Genomic DNA, 19,300 nt, shown 5'->3' on the forward strand with positions numbered 1-19,300 from the left:
AAGACAATACCGGGATTCACAGAAAGTTTAAACATTGAACTTGTGCTTGTAGCGACAAAACATGGACATTAATAATATTTTGGCGAATGTCATATAATACATGTTTGGTTTGACAGTCATTTAGTTGTAAGCACAATAATGATTGTATTAATTCACGCCAGGTTCCAGTGCGATGAAAGAAATGCGCATTTACCCCAGGTATAAAACATCGAGACATTTTTAATAATAAAAAGCACGGCTAGTTTCTGCTTTCTAAGCTTTAAGTAAATGGCCAAAACAGCATTATGTGTTAATGAGGAAACAGATGTAGCACAGTGGCAAACTTTTAGTCGAATACGCCTTGGAACTTTAAAGAATACAATTAAAACGCTGCATTATTGGATAAATGAAGAAGAGTGTAGACGACCAAGCAGACAGAAGCTAAAACTTTGTTGGTTCCAAACAGACGATTTGCAGAACCTGAAATTCATGAAAAAAATATACACTACCAGCCAAAGACACAGAAATCATGTTTTGTTAGCGTTTCTTTTCCAAACTACATTAGCAGTTTTAACGAACATTTGTCGTTGTTTAGATTTGAATCTGTATTATAAGCGCAGAAAAATTAAGCTGATGTAAAGTACATGAACTTTAACATGGCATTTTACTAAAAACATAACAGTCTATTGTTGTAATTCTGCAAAATAAATTTTCTTACCTGTTGTAACTTCTATCCAGGTCACATATTCCGACACTCTTGTGTACACACCAGGACTAAACGCCTGAGCACATCCCCGCCCATAACTTGTGATTCCTTGCAGAATATACTGTCCACCAGATGGAGCTGTGGGGCACGCCATTGGCCCACCGCTGTCTCCTTGACATGTGTCGATGCCACCTTCTTTATACCTAAAGTGATTTAAACAGAACTGTTGAGGCAAAATATTGTTGTTGTTTTTATATTAAAGCTTATTGTCGGTTTTAGTATGATTGACTTTTACTCACACAACTTACTTAAGAAGGCCACTGGTCTTTTCGGTTGTAACAGTTAACAAACTTGTGCACAAGTTATACAGTAACCAACTAATGCCCCTCTTCAAACACGAAAACATATGTTAACTTTGAACAGTCACACTGGCTTGGGTCAGTTCGCTTTATGCAAACAAGTAAATTACCCTGCACATAGCTGAGTCGTAGCCATAGTAGAAAGGTACCACTGTGAGCACTGATCATTGCTAATCACAGGAACTTCTGCTTCCATGAGGTAGTCGGGTAGAATTTGAATTTGGGCTGTAAAATATTTTTAAAATCAACATAACCGGTAACCGGACTGCCAAAAAACAGAACCCAATGGCTTTGTCACATGAAAATTTTAAACTGTTAGTTTGTAAGTATACTAATGGGTGTAACATCAGGATATCCAATGTAAAACTAAATACCTATCTGGCTCACAAAAAAATATTCGCAAAAAAGTTTTGGTTGCGTCAAACGTATTAATCCTTTTGTCCATTTGGAGCCACAAAGCAAACTTTTAAACGTTTTACAAAAACGTCTTAATAACTGTTACACTTACCTGATATCGAACCCCATCCTGTAATGGTGCAAGTTGTGTTGACTGGCACTTGGGCTCCTTGATTGGGCAGTGGGATTGGTTGGATGTATGACGAATACTGTACGTTGTCTGCCACGCGCAACAGGCTGATGTCGTTGAGCAAAGTATTAGGGTCGTACTCTGAAACCACGAAAGTATTGCTTATTTGTATAATTTGTGCCAAAAGGGCTAAATCTTATTCCAAGCAAATCTATCTGATTATTACATCAACTGTGCTTGCAAACTAGTATTTTCTTTTGTTTTGAGGTTCATTACTTTTAACATGTAAAAGAAAACATCAGTAAGAAAAGTTGAATTTACAACAATGCTTGTCAGCTATTCGAAACTGTGGTTTTGTTTATTACCACCACTTTACTAATTCAACAATCAATACCTGGATGTTGACATATCCTTTCTATTTTGTATTCTTTTGCGCTTGACTCTGGATTGTATTTGTCCACGGTACCAAAACGGACAAGAATATCAGAAGACTGTCGACTGCATAAAAAAAAAACGTTTGCTCTGTTGTGTGTTCGAATCCAATTAAAATTTGGGATCATGCACAAGTTTCCAAGGATGTGTGTAGAGTGTAAACTCTTGATAATCATTTATATTTGGAGCAGTGGATTTTATCTATTTCATAATCGCTACACTTAAAACTTATCATATAAATTTCATTTGCTAGCTATCTCACAAGTAAAATTACTAAACATGACGTCAGAAAAGGATGGCGTCACATAACTTTAAAAGGAATAACGTAATTACCTCAGAGCAAATATCAAATCGCCCCCATTGGGGTAGTTGTAAAGTTTGTAACAAGCAACATTCTTATCTGTCAAGCAACATATGATACTTCAAGACATAATAATACAATAACTATTCCTTTTGACTAATTGGCTGTGTCATTTAATTATTGGGCTACATCGACTTTTCTGGTCATATATGTTGTGCAGTCCCGCTGAACATATGGTTACACAATGGTGCAATGAGCTATTTTAGGAAACATATGCTTACTCAATGGTGCAATGAGCTGCGGTCAACACCCATCTGGTGGCTATCAGGGAACAACCACACACGAGCGAAGCTTGAGATGGAGAAGTTCTCTGAAGGAACATTCCCTGCCAAGGAAAATCCCCCAATATCGCTTGCTCTCCTCCGATAATTTTTGGCTGAGGGTTTCCTGAAATAGCAACCGAAACTCTCACTTGTGTTAAAAACTTCATTTTTTGTATTCTTCACATTTAGTTGTTTTGAAACCATCTTACAGTGAAGAAGTGGCATCGTATGTTATTCTAATTGGTATTTAATAAATAGTATATTACTCACAATTATAGCACCCTTGACCATGCTTAAAATTGATTAGTAAATGTTAGCGTATGAAACCATAAGCAATTTGCTTATTTCAGTTGAGTTTGGGTATGCTGGGGCGGTCAGCTGTACTAGGCTACGTTCGGGAAAATGAAAAATGCTTTTAAAAAATGGAATAATAAACCCAAACAAGTGAATAATTAAAAAAAAACGGTTTAATTTTTTGTACAAAGGTTTAACAGAAACAAATATCAAACAAATCAGTGATTACAAAAGAGTTCAATTGAACGAGAGTAATTTGATATCACTGCTGTCGACCAAACCCAAGCTATACCTACGACGTCTTGTCCGTTGGTAACCACTTGACCATTCCAACTAAGAGTGATCACAAACGTGACGAGGCATTGTAACAAGCCAATGAAATTCATAACCCCGATGGATTATGTCTAAATTCGATGGGGTATCAAAACAATTCAGGCTTGACTTCTTTGTGTGGAACTTTAATGTTGGTCCAACTATTGTTCACCTTGTCCTGGCATTGACTGAACGGTTCTGTGGTAAATGACAATACCGCTTCTATTTGCTGCTGGAAAGTTTTGGACTGGCTAAGCAGGTTGCCAGTAATGACTTGGCACAAGCTTTATGTGCAGAAAGTCACTGTACTAAGTTTCTGTGTTCTATAAGTGTATGTGATATTAATTTTAGTGTACGCGTAGAAACTAGTTGGCAACTTACACCTATACCTGTAAAACTTTGTTTCAAATTATAGCACAAAAAGACATAAATGAAACTTCAACAAAAGTTTCTTTCTTTTGTTTACTTCGTTTAATAAATCCCTTTATGCGTTTTTCTGATGAGGTAAAACTAGCATGGACACAAATTTTTATTTGTAATAAACCTGTAGCTATTATGCTCAACATGTCGGACAACGGTTTAAATTTATCTAAATCTGCCTGATATTTAAAATTTGGCACTTTAAGGTACCAGTCGTCATGTACACATAAGCCCTTGGAAACAAAGACTCGCTCACGCGCTTAACCGCACAGAAGCGTAAAACTGTTTTTCCCAATCAGGACATATCATTACATGCCTAAGACTGCTCTTTGAACAGTCAAAGTCGTTGCTTGTATTTGATCACAAATATTGGGCCAAATCTAACTCGAGTTTTCCCCTACAATCCAAATAGTGTTAGTGTATCTCTACTGCTCTCAAAAGCCTGTTAATACAACTCTCGTTAATGTCGTTTTGGCAAGTTACTTTTCAACCCATCGAACGGTGTTGTAAAGACAAAATCTCATAATTCGTTAACGATTAACAGAGCATCAGATACAACCTCCTTGTAACGACTGCGCGCCATTTCTCTTTCGCGACAAGATATGTGTGTGTTTGAGTTTCAATCACGTTAGTATTTACGTTCCGTTGAGGTTGAAAACGTAACTGCCTTTGGATGTCACACTTGGACCCTGCACCACTAAAACATAATAAGTCAATTTTATTGATTCGGGTACGAAAATTGTACCACAACACTTACCATAATATACCAGTGGTCATAGGCGCCGAGTTTTACAAAAATGCAAGGTGGTGGACGTAAATTATGACGTCACATGAAGTGACGTCACCAATACGTACAACCACACGAGCTCCAACTAAAAAATATAATGCAACGTTCGTCAATTTTTTTTGAAATAATATTTGTTTGAAATACTTTGCTTTAACGTTATTATTGGTTTAGCAACGTTTAGGAAAGGTTTCGTCGAGTTGTTGCTCTCGTATCACCAAAATAACTTTTATTACATTTATTTACAGTACAATCGCATTGTACACAATAATGGCCATACATTCAATGCCAACAATTGTGTGTTTGATGTCATAAACAAGACACTGACCAAAACAGGTTGCAGTTTCGGTACGTTTTGTTGCTTTTTCGCCAGTACGCTTGTTTAAAAGCGAAAATGTTCCCAGATTTTACGATGTTTTGTGCGATACCGCTACAACAAATCAAAATATCCACACCGTGCTTTAGAAACCGAAGGTGGCGGCGCCACGGCGCCACCCCGCCACCGCCCAATCGGCGCCTATGCCAGTGGTTCTCAAACTTTTTCATTATTTTTTCAAAACGGCCCCTTTGTCATTGTTTCGAGGGCTCGCGGTCTTTAAGCCTAAATGTGTATTTCAGAAAAACGAAAGTTGATTGCAGGATTTTAGCTAGTTATGCAAAATGTCCAATTGCACATAACAAAAATCCAAAGACAGCAAGTGACATTACAAACAAGACAAAAAACATTACGATTGTGCGAGAACAATTACATTTTTATTAATTGCATGCAATAAAGGCTATTGTTCAGCAGTTGATACAGTCGATTCTCAATTCTACTTTGATTTAAACTTATTTGGTGGCACAAACCGACGCCAAATAAGATTATGGAATTACTTCAACCTTTTCGCAATCCTCCCAAAATTACCTCACGGACCCCAAAAGAACCGCGGACCCCAGTTTGAGAACCGCCGTAATAAACAAAACTAAGATGCGAGTCATAATTTACAAACTATAAAGCGAAAATTAAATTTATGGTTTGGGTAACTTTGCATTTACAAATTATTGGCGCAAATTGCCTGTTTTTGTTTCAAGGGGTCCATCATCTAACTCTTAAATATGCAATGCATAAAATACGTGTACTGATGAAAATTTGCATCTGATACATTATAACTACTGATGCCTCGAAAACATGGATGTGCTGACACGCCAATTTCTTCACAAATAATCGTCGTTTGGGTGAAACGCTGCCATCTCCTCCATGCTGGGTTGTCGTTTCCCATTGGACTCAGAAAGTAACTGCACAATAGTTTTTAGACTTTAAGTTTAAACCATTCAGAAAAATGCAGGATTTGAAACCAGGGAGGTTTCTGATCTAAATTCACACCATGTTTAAAATATTTTCACTTTTAGTACTAACTTATAACTTCAATCTGGCGAAATTGGTATATTTATGAAACCAATTCGAAATAAACACTTTTTCAGACGTTTCTGAACAAGACATGAATCGAATTCATCAAACATGTTAATGCTATAGAATGTGTTACCTCTCTCAGCTTGCCACCGCTTCTCCATGTTTTTATGCTTATGTAAATTGCAAAGCCGGGCACAAACATGACAGGAATGGCGCTTAGCAAATGACCAAAGCTCTCAGCCCACTTTGGATATTGGTATTCTTCATACACTGGAGGTTTGGTGATCGCAATGTAGTAGATAGCTATTATCTGTTAAACGTAAATTTGCTGATATGTGTTTAGTTGTACTTGTATGGAAATGTTGCAGAAAATCGCTTACAATGCATGTCAGGGGTGCCACAAATTTCCATGACAGTTTCATCCAAAGTCTCCAAATTTTTCTTTCACCAGTCATTTTTTTGACATCATCCCAGTATCTGTCAAATCCGTAGCACCAGGCGACGGCGACGCACTCACACGCCACAATAAAAAGCCAACACCATCCCGCTACACTGTAGCTGCTGTGTAGTTCGAAAAGGTAGACGCCCCCCTTAATAGAAAAGCAACATGTTAGTTTTCATCAGTTTAACACTAATGAATTAAAATAATTGCGTTCAAGTTTACCTCTGTCATCATGGAAAGACCGCATAGACATAGTAAGGAGCATAGCAGAGCCTGTGAGAGTTCTCTTCCATATCGATGATCTCTAACTCTTCCACAGTTATCGAGGATCACCGATACTAAGGTTTCTTGACATACAAACTGTGAATTTGAGAAAGGGTATTAAACCTAAAGCTTTGGAGGCTTGGTTGAGGTGTACACAATAAGAGCAGGATGTAAAAACATAAAAGCTTTCGGAACAGTGACCATAACGTGTAAATAAGCCTTTTTTCGATTATGTGGCGATAACGTGCAGTCAGGACCAAATTCAAACTTGTGTTAAAATGATATAAAAAAAGTATAAAAACGATAAAAGCGCAGATAAAACTGTCGCGACACAACCACCGCTCGACACCAACTCCAACTGCAGGCTTCTAAGCCGCGTAGGGCACGTCTCTTCGGCAATTCGCTACAGCCACACAACATAGAAATGCATTTATGATGTAATACGACGGTGCCAGAATAAACACGAAACAAACGTACATATCGGAATGCATATAATTTACAGTGAATGATATGTTTGTTAATTCCACTTGTCCAGATTTCTTTTCACAAGTAATAAATAAAGAAATTTGTGCACCTGACTGTCGTATCCTAGAAATAATATCGTCAGGAAAAAGAGAACACACCAAATTTGTGGAAGTGGTAAAAGAGAAAGTGTTTCGGGATAAGCAATAAACGCTAAACCTGGACCTGACGTCGCTACCTGATCCACTGTTGTATTCTGTAAAACATTTTGCATGTTTGATTAAAAATACACTGCTTAAAATTGTTATCTTGGCTATTTTATAACTTAGTGCATATAATGCAGCTAACGAGTGTCAATTGGATTTGAATTTTGTCGTCCAACTCGGCATTAAATGTGTATCTTAAAAAGTAGAGCGCCAGTATATTATAATCTCGATGTTATTCTTTATGGTTTGCTTTTGGATCGTTTGGTTGCGATTTTACTGGCCGAAACCGAAGCACCAACAAAAAATGTTTTGCCAACACTTTGGCTTGTTACCATTTTGTATGCAAACTTACAACATAAACTAGTTTATCCAGGAAGTTTGTGTTATGGTTGCTTCGAATTTTGGTTCATGTAAAGCTATGAACAGGACGAAGTTCATTTACCTGGTAGGTAGCCATTGAACCCAATGTTGCGAAAACAGCAAAACCTCCTATAAAACTTGTTAGCATGTTCATTCCAACAATTGTTATGGAATCCCTGTGTTTTGAAAATAGAAAACATTTGATAAGTTGATTAAAAAAAAATCCAAAACTCAATTGTTTTGACAGCGAAAACAGGCTTCTCAATAAACAAACTGCTGTTTCAATATGCTTGAACCTCCAAAAATTGTGTCGCCGATCGTTGAAACTTCCCAATGAAATAACGACGCCTAATCCCGCCCCGTTGCTGAATAGAACTTGAGAACAAGCACTTGCCCAAACCTTCCAAAAGTGTGGAAGATTAGTAAACATATTGTGTGCTGAAAAATTTACATTGATTTACCGAAAAATTGGATAGTTTTCCCATATCCGGAATCAAGTAATATTTAAGTCCCGCTATAGCGCCATCTAGCATCAAACTGCGGACAAGGACAATCGTCAACAGCGGAAATGGTAATGTAGCTGTGACGTACACGACCTGGATTGATGACAAAGGAAATCAACAAAAAGTAATTACAATTTTTTGCGGAAAATTTTCTCGGGTGAAGTGCTGTACTCAAAGCACGTCTCACAAGCAGATAACTGCGACATAGGGTTGGAACCGGGTTTCGGAGTTCACTTTCGAGTACGGGCCCCATTTTCAAGCCTACTAGCAACATTAATTTGATTTGACTGAGCATCTGCCTGCACGAATAAAAATCATATGAATCGTGCTAGGGCGTGTCCTCTACCCACAAAAATATTGTATGCAAGTACTATTTCCGCTAAATACAACTTGTTTGATCACCAAGTGCATGTGAGCTGTTCACGATAGAAACATGTTGTGAATTAGAATCATTTTAGTATTGTACCTTGGCTGACCATTCAATCCCTTTGAAAGTTGCAAGGTACATTAGGATCCATACTATACAAAGGTACATCGCTAGATCAGTTTGAATTTGACCAACGTCGGTAATTCCTCTCGACACGTGAAGAACTTCCCATCTAAAAAGCGCCTTTTTGAAAACAATTACCGCAGTGGTTTTCAATTACAGTACAGAAAAAAAAAACAGTGTTTGTTTTTACATCATTTAACACAAACTTTTGTAGTATTTTTCAAGTCTATCGGGCATAAACACACAATGTATAAACACACACACCGATTCTTAATGTTGACCTCGGTAACACCAAGTGGAACTTACTTCCAAAATTCAGTGGCAGCAGACACAGAGAGATTTGTGTTTGATATAGGCTTTGAGTTGTTAAAGGGAATGCAGTTGACGCTGTTCCATTTGTTGGTACAACTTGCCCAGGGAAGAGGGCTCGCAAAACTTCGAACCAAATATTTGACCGCCCAAGCCAGAATAATGGGATATGATATTGAGGCGTTTAAAATCAAGACGAACTGCGCCAGGCCTATTCCTAAAAACAATTTCATAGAAGTTTGCCTAACTGCACTGCTGTCGAATTTTAAATTGTTCCAGCCTGGACGCGCCACATTGAATATTGTTGCAAATAGGATGTTTGTACGTCTAAAAAGCTAAAACATTTTTACGAGAAAAACATAAAAAGTCACTTTCCAAGTAATTATGTTTTTGTACCAACTTTTCATACCGAACACATTTTTCTCTCGAATCGGGTTAACAAAATCAGCGCATTCGTTTCAAAATTTTAGACATCTGAATTCTAAAACGCCTTGAAAAAACCTTTGAATATTGGTGAAATATTCCAGCTCTGTAGTAGGCCTTGTCGCGTGCGTTGACCAAGCGAGGTGTCCAAAATAAGACCAGGTAGGGCGATGAAAATTGCAAACAGCACGTACGGAATCAGAAAAGCGCCTGTTTAGGAAAAGATTTGTTGACAATTAAGCTGCGGTGTTTCAAACTGTGACAGGTAATAGATTTATATTATAGATTATTCTGGGCAGATTCCTTAGTAAACAAACATATGCATTGATTTGGACTGTAAGCGGACCGAAAATTGGGTTCGTACATGGCCAAACCCAAACTTTGTTTGTTTTAAAGTCAAAACTGCAAGCAAAACATAGATTTGTCAACGTGAAACCAAAACACGAATCAAACATAAGCCCTTATTTAAACTCGGCCATTTAAAAAAAAGTCTTTGATCGTAAAGCATTTTTACAGTTTTTGTTGCATGACAGGCCCAAATTATTGCTTTTATAAATGCAACACAATGCGACATTCTGTTTATTTTTTCATCTTGTACAAAAGGCACAATATCAGGAAGTTAAATCGTGACGTTTGCTTTTAATCTTATCGAATTTCCTTTTCAACAACAAACATATGAGCTGTTGTGAGTTCGTGCCAACGATTCATCTGGCAGACTTTGCCTGCCTGAAACACGCATATAAAAAGCAACCTTTGAATTACATAGTTTTCTCGGCATGTGTTGTAATGATGCGAAGCTAGATCTGGTGGACAACGCCTCGAAAAAAATAATGTGGCCTGCATGCTTCAAAATTTAAATAAATGGTCGTAGGGTAAAACAAAACCTTTGAGCTGTTCATCACTCGGTCTTTTTATATTTCATATTTGGACTTTTTTCTTTAATTAGCTTTGTTTTTAGCAAGCTTATAGGGTTCTGACCCAAACAGTAATCAAGTAATGTAGAAACAACGCGATAACAGATATCGAAAAACTTATAACAGATATTGAAAAAAAAGGCTATGCAATACAAATAGGGAAAAAAATTGCTCAAAATCTAGTGAATTTATCGCAGGTATTGGTTAATTGTTTCCTTCACAATTCACAGGACTCACCTCCTCCGTTTTTGAAACATAGATAAGGAAAACGCCACAGGTTGCCAAGTCCTACGCTAAACCCAACCGCGGCAAACACAAAATCCCATGATTTTCTCCATTTCGGTCTTGCTCTGTTTTTCGACTTGCTTACATCAGTTAACTTGTGATCTACTTCGTCCATTTTTATTTGTCTTCACGTTTTATGGACACTGAAGTTGTTTTCCAATTCAAACTAAGCTTGTGACAACAAATTTGTATTTGTTTAACTATCAAGCTCTCCATCCCTTTTTCTCTTTGTATGCCTTGTCACGATCGTGCTCTCCGGTCCCTTCTTTCTCTTAATCTTCGAGTGCATCCGCGTTGTTAGTTGAGACTTTAATGGGTAAAAATAGACAAACATCGAAACATTATACAGCCTACCAAACATATAACATTTCATTACTAAGTGACTTGTAGCTGCAAAAAATGACAACAATACGAAACAGCTTAAGTTCCGGTTGCAGTTTGTTTTTATTTGTATTTTTTCGCAAACCAAGTAAGCCATTTCTCGTATGCATTACATAGAGAAGTCGTACAGTCAAAGCACGCAGCATATACAAAACGTATTTTGAATTAACGTCATTCACTCAAACATCACTATTGAATAACTAATGTAGGAAAAGCAGGAATTTGAAAAGAGTGAAGTAATAAAAGACCAAATCAAACAAAGCAGCGTCATATATTAGATCACTACTACCACTCTTGTCAAAGATTCGACCATTGTTGTGGAAATTTCATCTGCAAAAACGAAATCACAAATAAATAAATAAAAATACCGTGACAGACAAAAACCTAGCATGGCCTTGAAAACGTATGTACTTACTGTGTGCTAATTGTTCTGTTCACAACATGGGTTTACTACACCATCGGCAACTTTCCAGAAGATTTAAGACTTTCAAGTTCTTCGTTCTGCTTTTTGTTGTCTTGAACTGGCTCTGATAGAATCTGATGACAAAGATGCATAAATAACAGTTAAAACACATTTCTCATAAAGCTAGCATGACAAAACACCGATATATTTAAATATGTATTATCTCACAGGACAAGCAGTACAACGATGTTCTTATTATTAGGCAAAGTTTTCCCAACGCGGTCCCAAATTTACCTCGATTAAGAGTTGAAATTCTAGGTACAAAACAAAATTCTGTATACTGCACTTTTTATTTGACATTGGTTGCCTATAAAAGCCCTTGGCGAGAATACCTCAGACTTTAAACCACCGCCAAGGTGTTAAAGAAATTTACGTTTTACCTCTCTGATGTCTTTTCCTTTCCTTTTAGTCTTTACTATCTTGTAAATGGCATAGCCTGGAATACACATAACAGAGCTGAGGCTGGTGAGATGACCCAGTACTTCGGCCCAGACGGGATAGGTGTAACCGTTGTAAGTCGGTGAGTTCAGATTGGCCATGTAATGGATAGCTATCGTCTAAAATAAATGATAAATATAACTTTGTTCGTTATCAATAGCACGTTATCAAATAAACGTGATTTATTGAGAAAATTGCATTAAAATACTATTTGACCCACAGCCGTATCGTTAAATATGCATAATTGTGCGCAACGATTTAAAGGATAAAAAATGTAACATTTATATGCTATACGTCGACCAGGAGCTTCCAGCAAAAAGTGACATTTTTCCACACTTAATACGGTACAAATGTGATATTTCTCGCAGCACGAAGTCTATACACATACAGAACAGTAAATGACCGTCCTGACTACACAATGCGTTACAAAACCAAGTTAAAATGAAGCACCATCCAACAACATCAGCGGTTTGTTGCAGTTACATCGCAAACGATGTAGATACTCTTGAAGCGACAAGTAAAACGATGTAGATACTCTTGAAGCGACTTTTGGCACTATTTTAGCTTGTTCCTTTTTAGCAATTTTTTCCCCATGTGTTTGGTTCATTTGTGATATAGAAACTTTAACTTTTTGTTGTTTCGTTTTTCAACATTCTGCTGACGGATTCCATATTCAAATAACTTACTTGCTTATATTCAAATATTGTTTGCGTTTTGTTTATATTCTTGCACTTTTGCAGGAAATTGTACGTTCATTTAAAAAATGGGACACTTGACTCGATAACCCACGGTTTTTTTCGGTGTCCTTGCTGTTTACTCAACTGTCCAACCATGGAACTGTGATGATTTAGTGACGATGCAAATAAAATTTTGACTCGAATTGAATGGGAGCACATTATTTCAACGTCGATAGGGGAGGGGAAGGATTAGTTGGATATCTCTGCACTGCTGTATTTCCAAAGTCATGTCCTTATTTGTAGCAATATTTTACTTCAAAAAATGTAAACCCATACAAGCGTGCTACTTCCTTTATAGGACGTCCTTTATAATTGCTTGTTTTTGTAAATTGAGTCTGTGAACTCTCATCTACAATAAACCATATTTAGAAGATTGAAAGCATTAAACTTTGGATTTCCTTGGACGCGCACAAAGCCCAATTTGATAACCACTGTTCAAGTACTAAACGATTACACTGGGCAAAAAAATATTTTTTTTTACTAGTGTCTGTAATGTTTTAACTGATTTTGACTAATTCTAGTGCCCTGATTTCAAAAACGCAATCGGTTTATCTGTATCACGTCTAGTTTTCCTGTTATGGTACATCCACGTTTGAAAAACAATCTATATGTATACACTATAGTGAAACTGGGTTTGAGTATTTTATTTGGAATTAACGTTATTGACACGTTTCGTATTACTGATATCCTGTTGAAACCATTCAGCTTAATTCTCATCATTTATATTCCCTACGTTTTAAGGGAAGTGTAGCTTTATACTCATTTTCGTACCGAATTTTTCAGACCGCTTAATAACTTAGTTATGTACTCTTTCTAATAATTTCAGTCCCTTTCTACTGTTTTTGTCCATTACTGCAATATTCCAGTCAACATTAGGTAATTTAAGCCCATTGCTTGTCCTAAACCCTAAAGCCACATCGAAGTGTGCAAGATATGCACATTTGATACCGATCTATTTCTTTTTAGTTGTGTTGTATTCACCAGTAATGTAGCATAAAACATCTTGTTAATTCATGCAACACCTTATAGATGACCTAGCCACTATTAATTTTAGTTTTACCACCTTGCTTTACTAGTCTGAAAATCACTCCATAAAACACGTATAGTTTAAAGTTACCGCTAGCCTGCACCAACCATTTTTAGACGAAGCATAAGGATAGAACGCATATTCATGCTATGAAACTGACTGCACTGTAGAAAATTGATGTGTATAATGTAACAAAACTTTAACAAAAACATAAAAGCATGATTTTAAAGTCATTGAATCAATATGGTCATAAATTTTGATTTTGTAAATAACTTAAAAAGTTGATCTGATTGAAGAAAACCGTAATGATTTTTGAAATCAGCACCCCAAAATTAGTCAATACCAGTTTTAACATTAAAGACACCAAAAATTGTGTAGGCCAGTGTTGTCTTACCGTGCAAGTAATAGGCGCCAGGTATTGCCAGGATATTTTGATCCAAAGCTTTCCCCACTTTTTACCGACCATGTCAATGATGTCATTCCAGTATCTATCAAATCCGTAGCACCAGGAAACAGCGACGCATTCACACGCGACAATAAGAAGCCAACACCAACCCGCTAAACTGTAGTTGCTATGCAGTTCGAGAAAGTAAACACCACCCTGTACCAACAGTTTTCACATTTACATGTTTATTACGAATATGATACAATTTTGTCAAATTCTTTGCCCTAGTTTGTAAAATTTTCTAATTAATTTATATTGCAATGAAGTATTGTTAACAGTAAGCCTGTGTTAAAATAACTTATTTAAACAGAAAACTTACATAAACAGAAGTTTGATTTAGCCGATAAATTGTAGTTAAATTTTAAAACTTGATTGGAGGAATTTACTTTAATCCTACATGTGGCTTGCAAATAGACACTTTAGCTCGGGGAATATGACCTGTGAAGTTGATAAAAGACCCAATTTTAAATGATCTTGTTGGTGGTTTAGCGTCTACTATTAAGTGTTTTAATTAGGGAGAATGAAAATGTTTGAAATTGCTGTTGGAGGAATTCGTTAAAATGGTTGGGAACCACTGCACTAATCTTTATTTAAATTTGATAATAGGATCATAAAGGGTATATCTAAGGGCTTTCGGTATAACTGTCGAACATACAAACCTAACCTCTGTAACCATGGGCAGACAGAGTAGCATAAGCAAGGTGCATAAGACAGCTTGCGCGATTTCTCTTCCGAAACGATGCTTTCTTACTCTTTCACAATTATCCATGATGATTGTCACCAACGTTTCTTGGCAAACGAACTGAAATAAATAGTTCTATATGTAAACTTATGGTGCAATGTAAAAGTAAAAATCACTCCCTTTAGAGTTAATTAGAGAAAATCTATCTGTTTCTTTCGAGCAGTTAGGAACATATAGGTTTATCCATAAAGATCACATGGGTTATTTGGTTCAAGTTACGTTTTTAATGCACATCACCTATAAAATACAATGTTAAAATTAATTGGATATACCTGAGTGTCAAATCCAAGAGCAAGAATCATCAGAAAGAAAAGAACGCACCAAAGTTGAGGCAGCGGTAGAAGTGATAACGTTTCAGGATAAACAACGAAAGCGAGTCCCGGCCCAGATGTTGCCACATTTTCCACAGTTGTGTTCTGAAAATATAAATGCTGTATGTTTTCTGTTTCAAGCAGAGTGCAGTGCCAACTCATTTTACATGGCAGTGTTTTGTTGTGTTTTAAAGCAGGGGTGTGCAACCTGTGGCCCGCGGGCCAAATGCGGCCCTTGATTAAAGCTTGTGCGGCCCGTAGAGACGCTTGTATTTCAAATGTATTTACACACGAGGCCAACTATTTTATATTTTTAAGCAGATTAATGCGCCCGATGCTATTTTCCTGCGACTAGGCAATATGTGGCTGGAATTACATGCGAATTTTACTTAGTTAAGCATATTTGGTAAGCAACAAAGTAAAATCACCTTGTGTCATACACAGGTGCGGCCCGCGATCAAATTTTGGCAATTGTATTTGGCCGCACAGTAACAAAGGTTGCACACCTCTGTTTTAAAGGGTTACAACCAAAGACTACAAGGTTTTTTGATATCAGATCGAAAAAATGTAAAAATATATTTATAGCACACACAAGGTGTAACACTTTTCTCTTCATGAGAACCTAAAACAAACATGGTTGCTATTACCTATGGCCTGATATATCCAAATAGACAAACCTGATAATTTGCCATAAAACCCAAAGTCGAGAAAACAGCGAATCCTCCAATGATACTCGTGCAAATATTTGACAGGACAATGATGAACGAATCTCTGTCAAAAAAGCGAAAATCAAACATGGAACATTTTGTGATTGCTATCCAAAACTGTTTTAACCCACCGCCAGAAGTTGTAGTGATAGTCGTTAAAACTTCCAAGTGAGATAAGAGTCCCCAAACCCGGTCCGTTACTAAGCAACACCTGAGAACACGCGCTTCCCCACACCTGTGAAGGATTAATATGATGGTCAAGGCTGTTACACCAGCACCAGTTTGTTAATTTCGGATTTCATGTTAAAGGTAGGCAACATTTTGGAACTCTCAAACATAAGGGTTAAGAGGCAAACATCAATATTTCCCTTGTCGTTCTTATGTTCCAATTGCACAGATTTATTCTTGGGCCCCTATTTATTATCCAGCGCTCCCTTTATCATCTATCGGTTATCTGTTTAAATATGTCACCGTGTTTTGATGTGCAATGTGCAACAATCAAGCTTTTGTATGGCATTCTTCTTGATGCATCGGAGCGTAATGCCAATTGGCAACCACTGAGATACTGGTAAGACCACGGACACATAATTTTCACAACAGCGGTTTCCTAAATTGTATTTTTATCTGCTTGTTACTTTACCTTGAAGTCCCCCAGTTTTGCGATATCAGGTGTTATGAAATATCGGATCCCATCTGATGCGCCTTCCAATTGGACACTGCGAACCAGGATTGTGATCAGCAGTATGATGGGCATCGATGCAGTGACATATACGATCTGTAAAAATTCTGTCAATGGTCACATTTTCCGTTTGGTTGGATGTATATTATCACAAAAAATCCACACAACCATGTCGTGTTGAGAGGGTTGCGAAGCTACATGCAAACCATGCATTTCCTTCTCTGTAGAATTGTAATTTCTATGCGTTTTGTGTTAGCCACTTAAGTTATTTATAGCGTGTAGCCCAAAGCACTGTCTCCCCATTTCTAGCACAAACCATTTACATTTAGGCTCAATTTTTAATTGACAATTCCTTTTACCAGCAACGGAAATAAGGGTATTTTAATAACAAGTTATTCAAACACCATTTTTGATCAATAAAAAAACCAAAATTTTGCTGCTAGGGACAAAAAAGGCTGAAAAACCCCAATCATAATCACCTTGGCGGTCCATTTGATTCCCTTAAACGTGCAGAAGTAGAAACAGAGCCATAATATGAAAAGGTAAAGCGCAAGATCAGGAACAATGTCTCCTAGATGTTCAATTCCAGTAGATATATGCAATACTTCTGATCTAAATCAAAAACAGATGGAAATCTCAATTATAGGAAACGTTTTGGTAAAGCTTTATTTAGCTGTTGCAGCGAACATTTGCAGTAAACAATCTTGTGCTGTCCATGAAGTTTTTAGTAAATGACGGGAAGTCGATATGCTGTCGTTGACAGCCCTGTCATGTACAATAAGTTGGTAAAACCGACATATGGAATGTCGACACAAATTAAATACCGACAGTTTAAGCGCTGCAAAATTACCGAAAAACACAACTATTCGTAGTTTATTGCAGAAAATAATTCTTTACGAATGTGGTTTTTATCTCCGTTGGGCTATTATACACAAATACTTTGACAAAATTTAAAATTGTTTCTGCGCAAACGTATATTTTGGTAAGTAACCACCTCCAAAATTCGAGTCCAGCTGAAATTGTTTTGCTTCCATTGCTACTGAATGACACGTTATTGCTGTCGGTCGGGGCTATGCAGTTTGCGGAGTTCCACGAGTTGCTGCAGTTGTCCCAAGGCAGAACCGCCGAGAAGCTTTTCACCAAATACTTGAAGGCCCACACGAGAACGATGGGATATGAAATATTGTGATGCAAGAGAAGCACAAACTGCGCAAATGCAATTCCTAAACATAGAAAATAAATAAATTAGATTTTTTCCAAACAGTCAACTGCTTATCAAATAAAGTGGTAAAAGGCTTTTTGAATGATGACCAATATGTTTCCTACGTTTTTTTGGAACTTTTATTTCTTTCAGTGATGAATCATATGACGAAATTATATTGTAATGGTGGCCATTGATTATACGTAAGGAAATTATAGGTTAAATCTGCATAACCGGCCTTCATATTTACCATACTGTGCGCCCAACTTTATATACCTTTGAATATTGGTGCAATTGTCCAGCATTGTACAAGGCCACGGCGTGACTTCTGTCCGAGGGAACTATCCAGAATAAGACAGGGAATCGCAATAATCGTTGCAAAGATGAAATATGGAATTAAAAAAGCTCCTGAAAAAACATTAGAATTGCAATCGAGTCCTGGATTTTATGGAGTCTGACACAAGTAAGTTTACATGTTTAATAAAGTTAACATATCATGCTTTTTTCTGTAAGCAAAAAAAGAAAACTTGTCGCAATTTTCTACGAAAATAAAAACTTTCCAAGTCAATTCGGCAATTTACGTGCAAGATAAATTCACAAGAAAAAGTTCTCACCTCCTCCATGTTTAAAACATAGATACGGGAATCTCCAAACATTTCCAATCCCTACACTCCAACCAACAGCAGCAAACACAAAATCCCATGACTTTGCCCATTTAGGTCTTGGTTTTCTACTGACTGGAGATTTGTCGTTTTCCATGCCTTTCTCAGCTCGAATCCATACACTAACGGCCACAGCCGTAATTGAGACATAGGAACGTAGTTGTTTGCGACTATTTCCTTTTTCCTACTTTTATCATATTAAAAGACCGCCACTATGCCAAACAATTTTTCTTCTCATAGCCGTGTCACTGGGCTGCTGTGAACCGCTAAATTTGACCCAAAAAGGAAATGTTTGGTGGCAACAAATTGTTTTTGCTGTTCCGGAGTTTTTGTTGTGAGAATTATCCACCCAAATTTGCAAAAAATAGACAAGCTTCCTCGTGCACAGCTGAAGAAATGCTGCCACCTGTGGGATGAGTTTTACCGAAGAGACCGCGTTTATATATGCTGGAGGGTGTAATTGTAGCTAACAGGGACAACTTACAATGTAATAAACAGGCGTTTAAACTGCCTCCTGATAAAGCATTGCCACTAGTGCATTTAAACGACAAAATTGTACCATCTTTCCTTAACAAGACCAAATATAGGTCATATCTTAACTCTGTACACATGTCGTTTAATAAAGATCAAACTGGTCCATTAAAAGGTGAAACTATCTTATTGTGGTGCCGAAACACATAATTTTGATTTTTTTGTTTGGTTTTAAAAAAATTCTGGTCACATTTTTGCCTTCCATGACTGTTTTAGCCGACTTGAAGATTAGGTTAAAGACCGGACTGGTGTTTAGGCTAATATTATCCTAACACAGGGTTCACCAGACTTTTTTCACTGAGGGCCGGATAAGTTCAATAATGATTGGCGCGGGCCGAATATAGTTTACATGCCCTAGCGCCTTTTTTTCCAAACTTAGCCTGTGAGGCGATGTTTATAGGGGCGCTAAGATATGGTCTTTCTACATTCCTATTTAAAATCCGGTGATGCGACTGTTAAATGATATAGCTCAGTGTTTTTTAACCTTATTAG

The 19,300-nt window shown here is 37.1% G+C and overlaps 3 protein-coding genes and 1 long non-coding RNA gene across 4 annotated transcripts; all 4 read right to left on the reverse strand.

Moving 5' to 3' along the window:
* LOC145235019 (trypsin I-P1-like) lies at window positions 1–3,609 on the reverse strand. Its single transcript, XM_080099556.1, has 7 exons — window positions 3,213–3,609; window positions 2,585–2,750; window positions 1,965–2,068; window positions 1,553–1,711; window positions 1,155–1,269; window positions 698–888; window positions 1–459 (listed from the first exon to the last, which is right to left on the reverse strand). The coding sequence occupies exons 1-7, from the start codon at window positions 3,304–3,306 to the stop codon at window positions 362–364; spliced, it is 927 nt and encodes a 308-aa protein (XP_079955682.1). The 5' UTR covers window positions 3,307–3,609; the 3' UTR covers window positions 1–361.
* A 1,558-nt stretch (window positions 3,610–5,167) lies between these two features.
* Window positions 5,168–10,658, reverse strand: LOC145204056 (creatine transporter-like). Its single transcript, XM_080076474.1, has 12 exons — window positions 10,437–10,658; window positions 9,364–9,495; window positions 8,860–9,079; window positions 8,530–8,662; window positions 8,022–8,156; window positions 7,857–7,960; window positions 7,643–7,736; window positions 7,107–7,250; window positions 6,491–6,628; window positions 6,207–6,416; window positions 5,960–6,136; window positions 5,168–5,711 (listed from the first exon to the last, which is right to left on the reverse strand). The coding sequence occupies exons 1-12, from the start codon at window positions 10,597–10,599 to the stop codon at window positions 5,631–5,633; spliced, it is 1,731 nt and encodes a 576-aa protein (XP_079932600.1). The 5' UTR covers window positions 10,600–10,658; the 3' UTR covers window positions 5,168–5,630.
* A 238-nt stretch (window positions 10,659–10,896) lies between these two features.
* Window positions 10,897–16,906, reverse strand: LOC145231092 (sodium- and chloride-dependent GABA transporter 1-like). Its single transcript, XM_080096323.1, has 10 exons — window positions 16,894–16,906; window positions 16,376–16,521; window positions 15,867–15,970; window positions 15,706–15,799; window positions 14,990–15,133; window positions 14,640–14,777; window positions 13,925–14,131; window positions 11,709–11,885; window positions 11,281–11,402; window positions 10,897–11,195 (listed from the first exon to the last, which is right to left on the reverse strand). The coding sequence occupies exons 1-9, from the start codon at window positions 16,904–16,906 to the stop codon at window positions 11,316–11,318; spliced, it is 1,110 nt and encodes a 369-aa protein (XP_079952449.1). The 3' UTR covers window positions 10,897–11,195; window positions 11,281–11,315.
* On the reverse strand, window positions 16,900–18,009 carry LOC145204124 (uncharacterized). Its single transcript, XR_013853454.1, has 3 exons — window positions 17,892–18,009; window positions 17,409–17,637; window positions 16,900–17,026 (listed from the first exon to the last, which is right to left on the reverse strand). It is a non-coding gene; the product is annotated as an uncharacterized LOC145204124 (long non-coding RNA).
* Window positions 18,010–19,300: the final 1,291 nt, after the last annotated feature.

The sequence above is a fragment of the Phallusia mammillata genome, chromosome 1 (genome assembly GCF_965637545.1).
Source record: "Phallusia mammillata chromosome 1, kaPhaMamm4.hap1.1, whole genome shotgun sequence".
NCBI classification, from domain to species: domain Eukaryota; kingdom Metazoa; phylum Chordata; class Ascidiacea; order Phlebobranchia; family Ascidiidae; genus Phallusia; species Phallusia mammillata.

Coding starts and splice junctions, on each gene's coding strand:
- LOC145231092 (XM_080096323.1), bottom strand. Junction 15,971..16,375: donor CAAAACTGGGGGACTTCAAG/GTAAAGTAACAA, acceptor AATCCTTCACAG/GTGTGGGGAAGCGCGTGTTC. Junction 14,778..14,989: donor CTCTTGGATTTGACACTCAG/GTATATCCAATT, acceptor TATTTATTTCAG/TTCGTTTGCCAAGAAACGTT.
- LOC145235019 (XM_080099556.1), bottom strand. CDS start 3,306: ATGAATTTCATTGGCTTGTTACAATGCCTCGTCACGTTTGTGATCACT. Junction 2,751..3,212: donor CAACGGACAAGACGTCGTAG/GTATAGCTTGGG, acceptor TTGCTATTTCAG/GAAACCCTCAGCCAAAAATT. Junction 460..697: donor CTGGATAGAAGTTACAACAG/GTAAGAAAATTT, acceptor CATGAATTTCAG/GTTCTGCAAATCGTCTGTTT.
- LOC145204056 (XM_080076474.1), bottom strand. CDS start 10,599: ATGGACGAAGTAGATCACAAGTTAACTGATGTAAGCAAGTCGAAAAAC. Junction 9,496..10,436: donor ATGTTTCAAAAACGGAGGAG/GTGAGTCCTGTG, acceptor TTTCCTAAACAG/GCGCTTTTCTGATTCCGTAC. Junction 6,137..6,206: donor TGGCACCCCTGACATGCATT/GTAAGCGATTTT, acceptor TACGTTTAACAG/ATAATAGCTATCTACTACAT.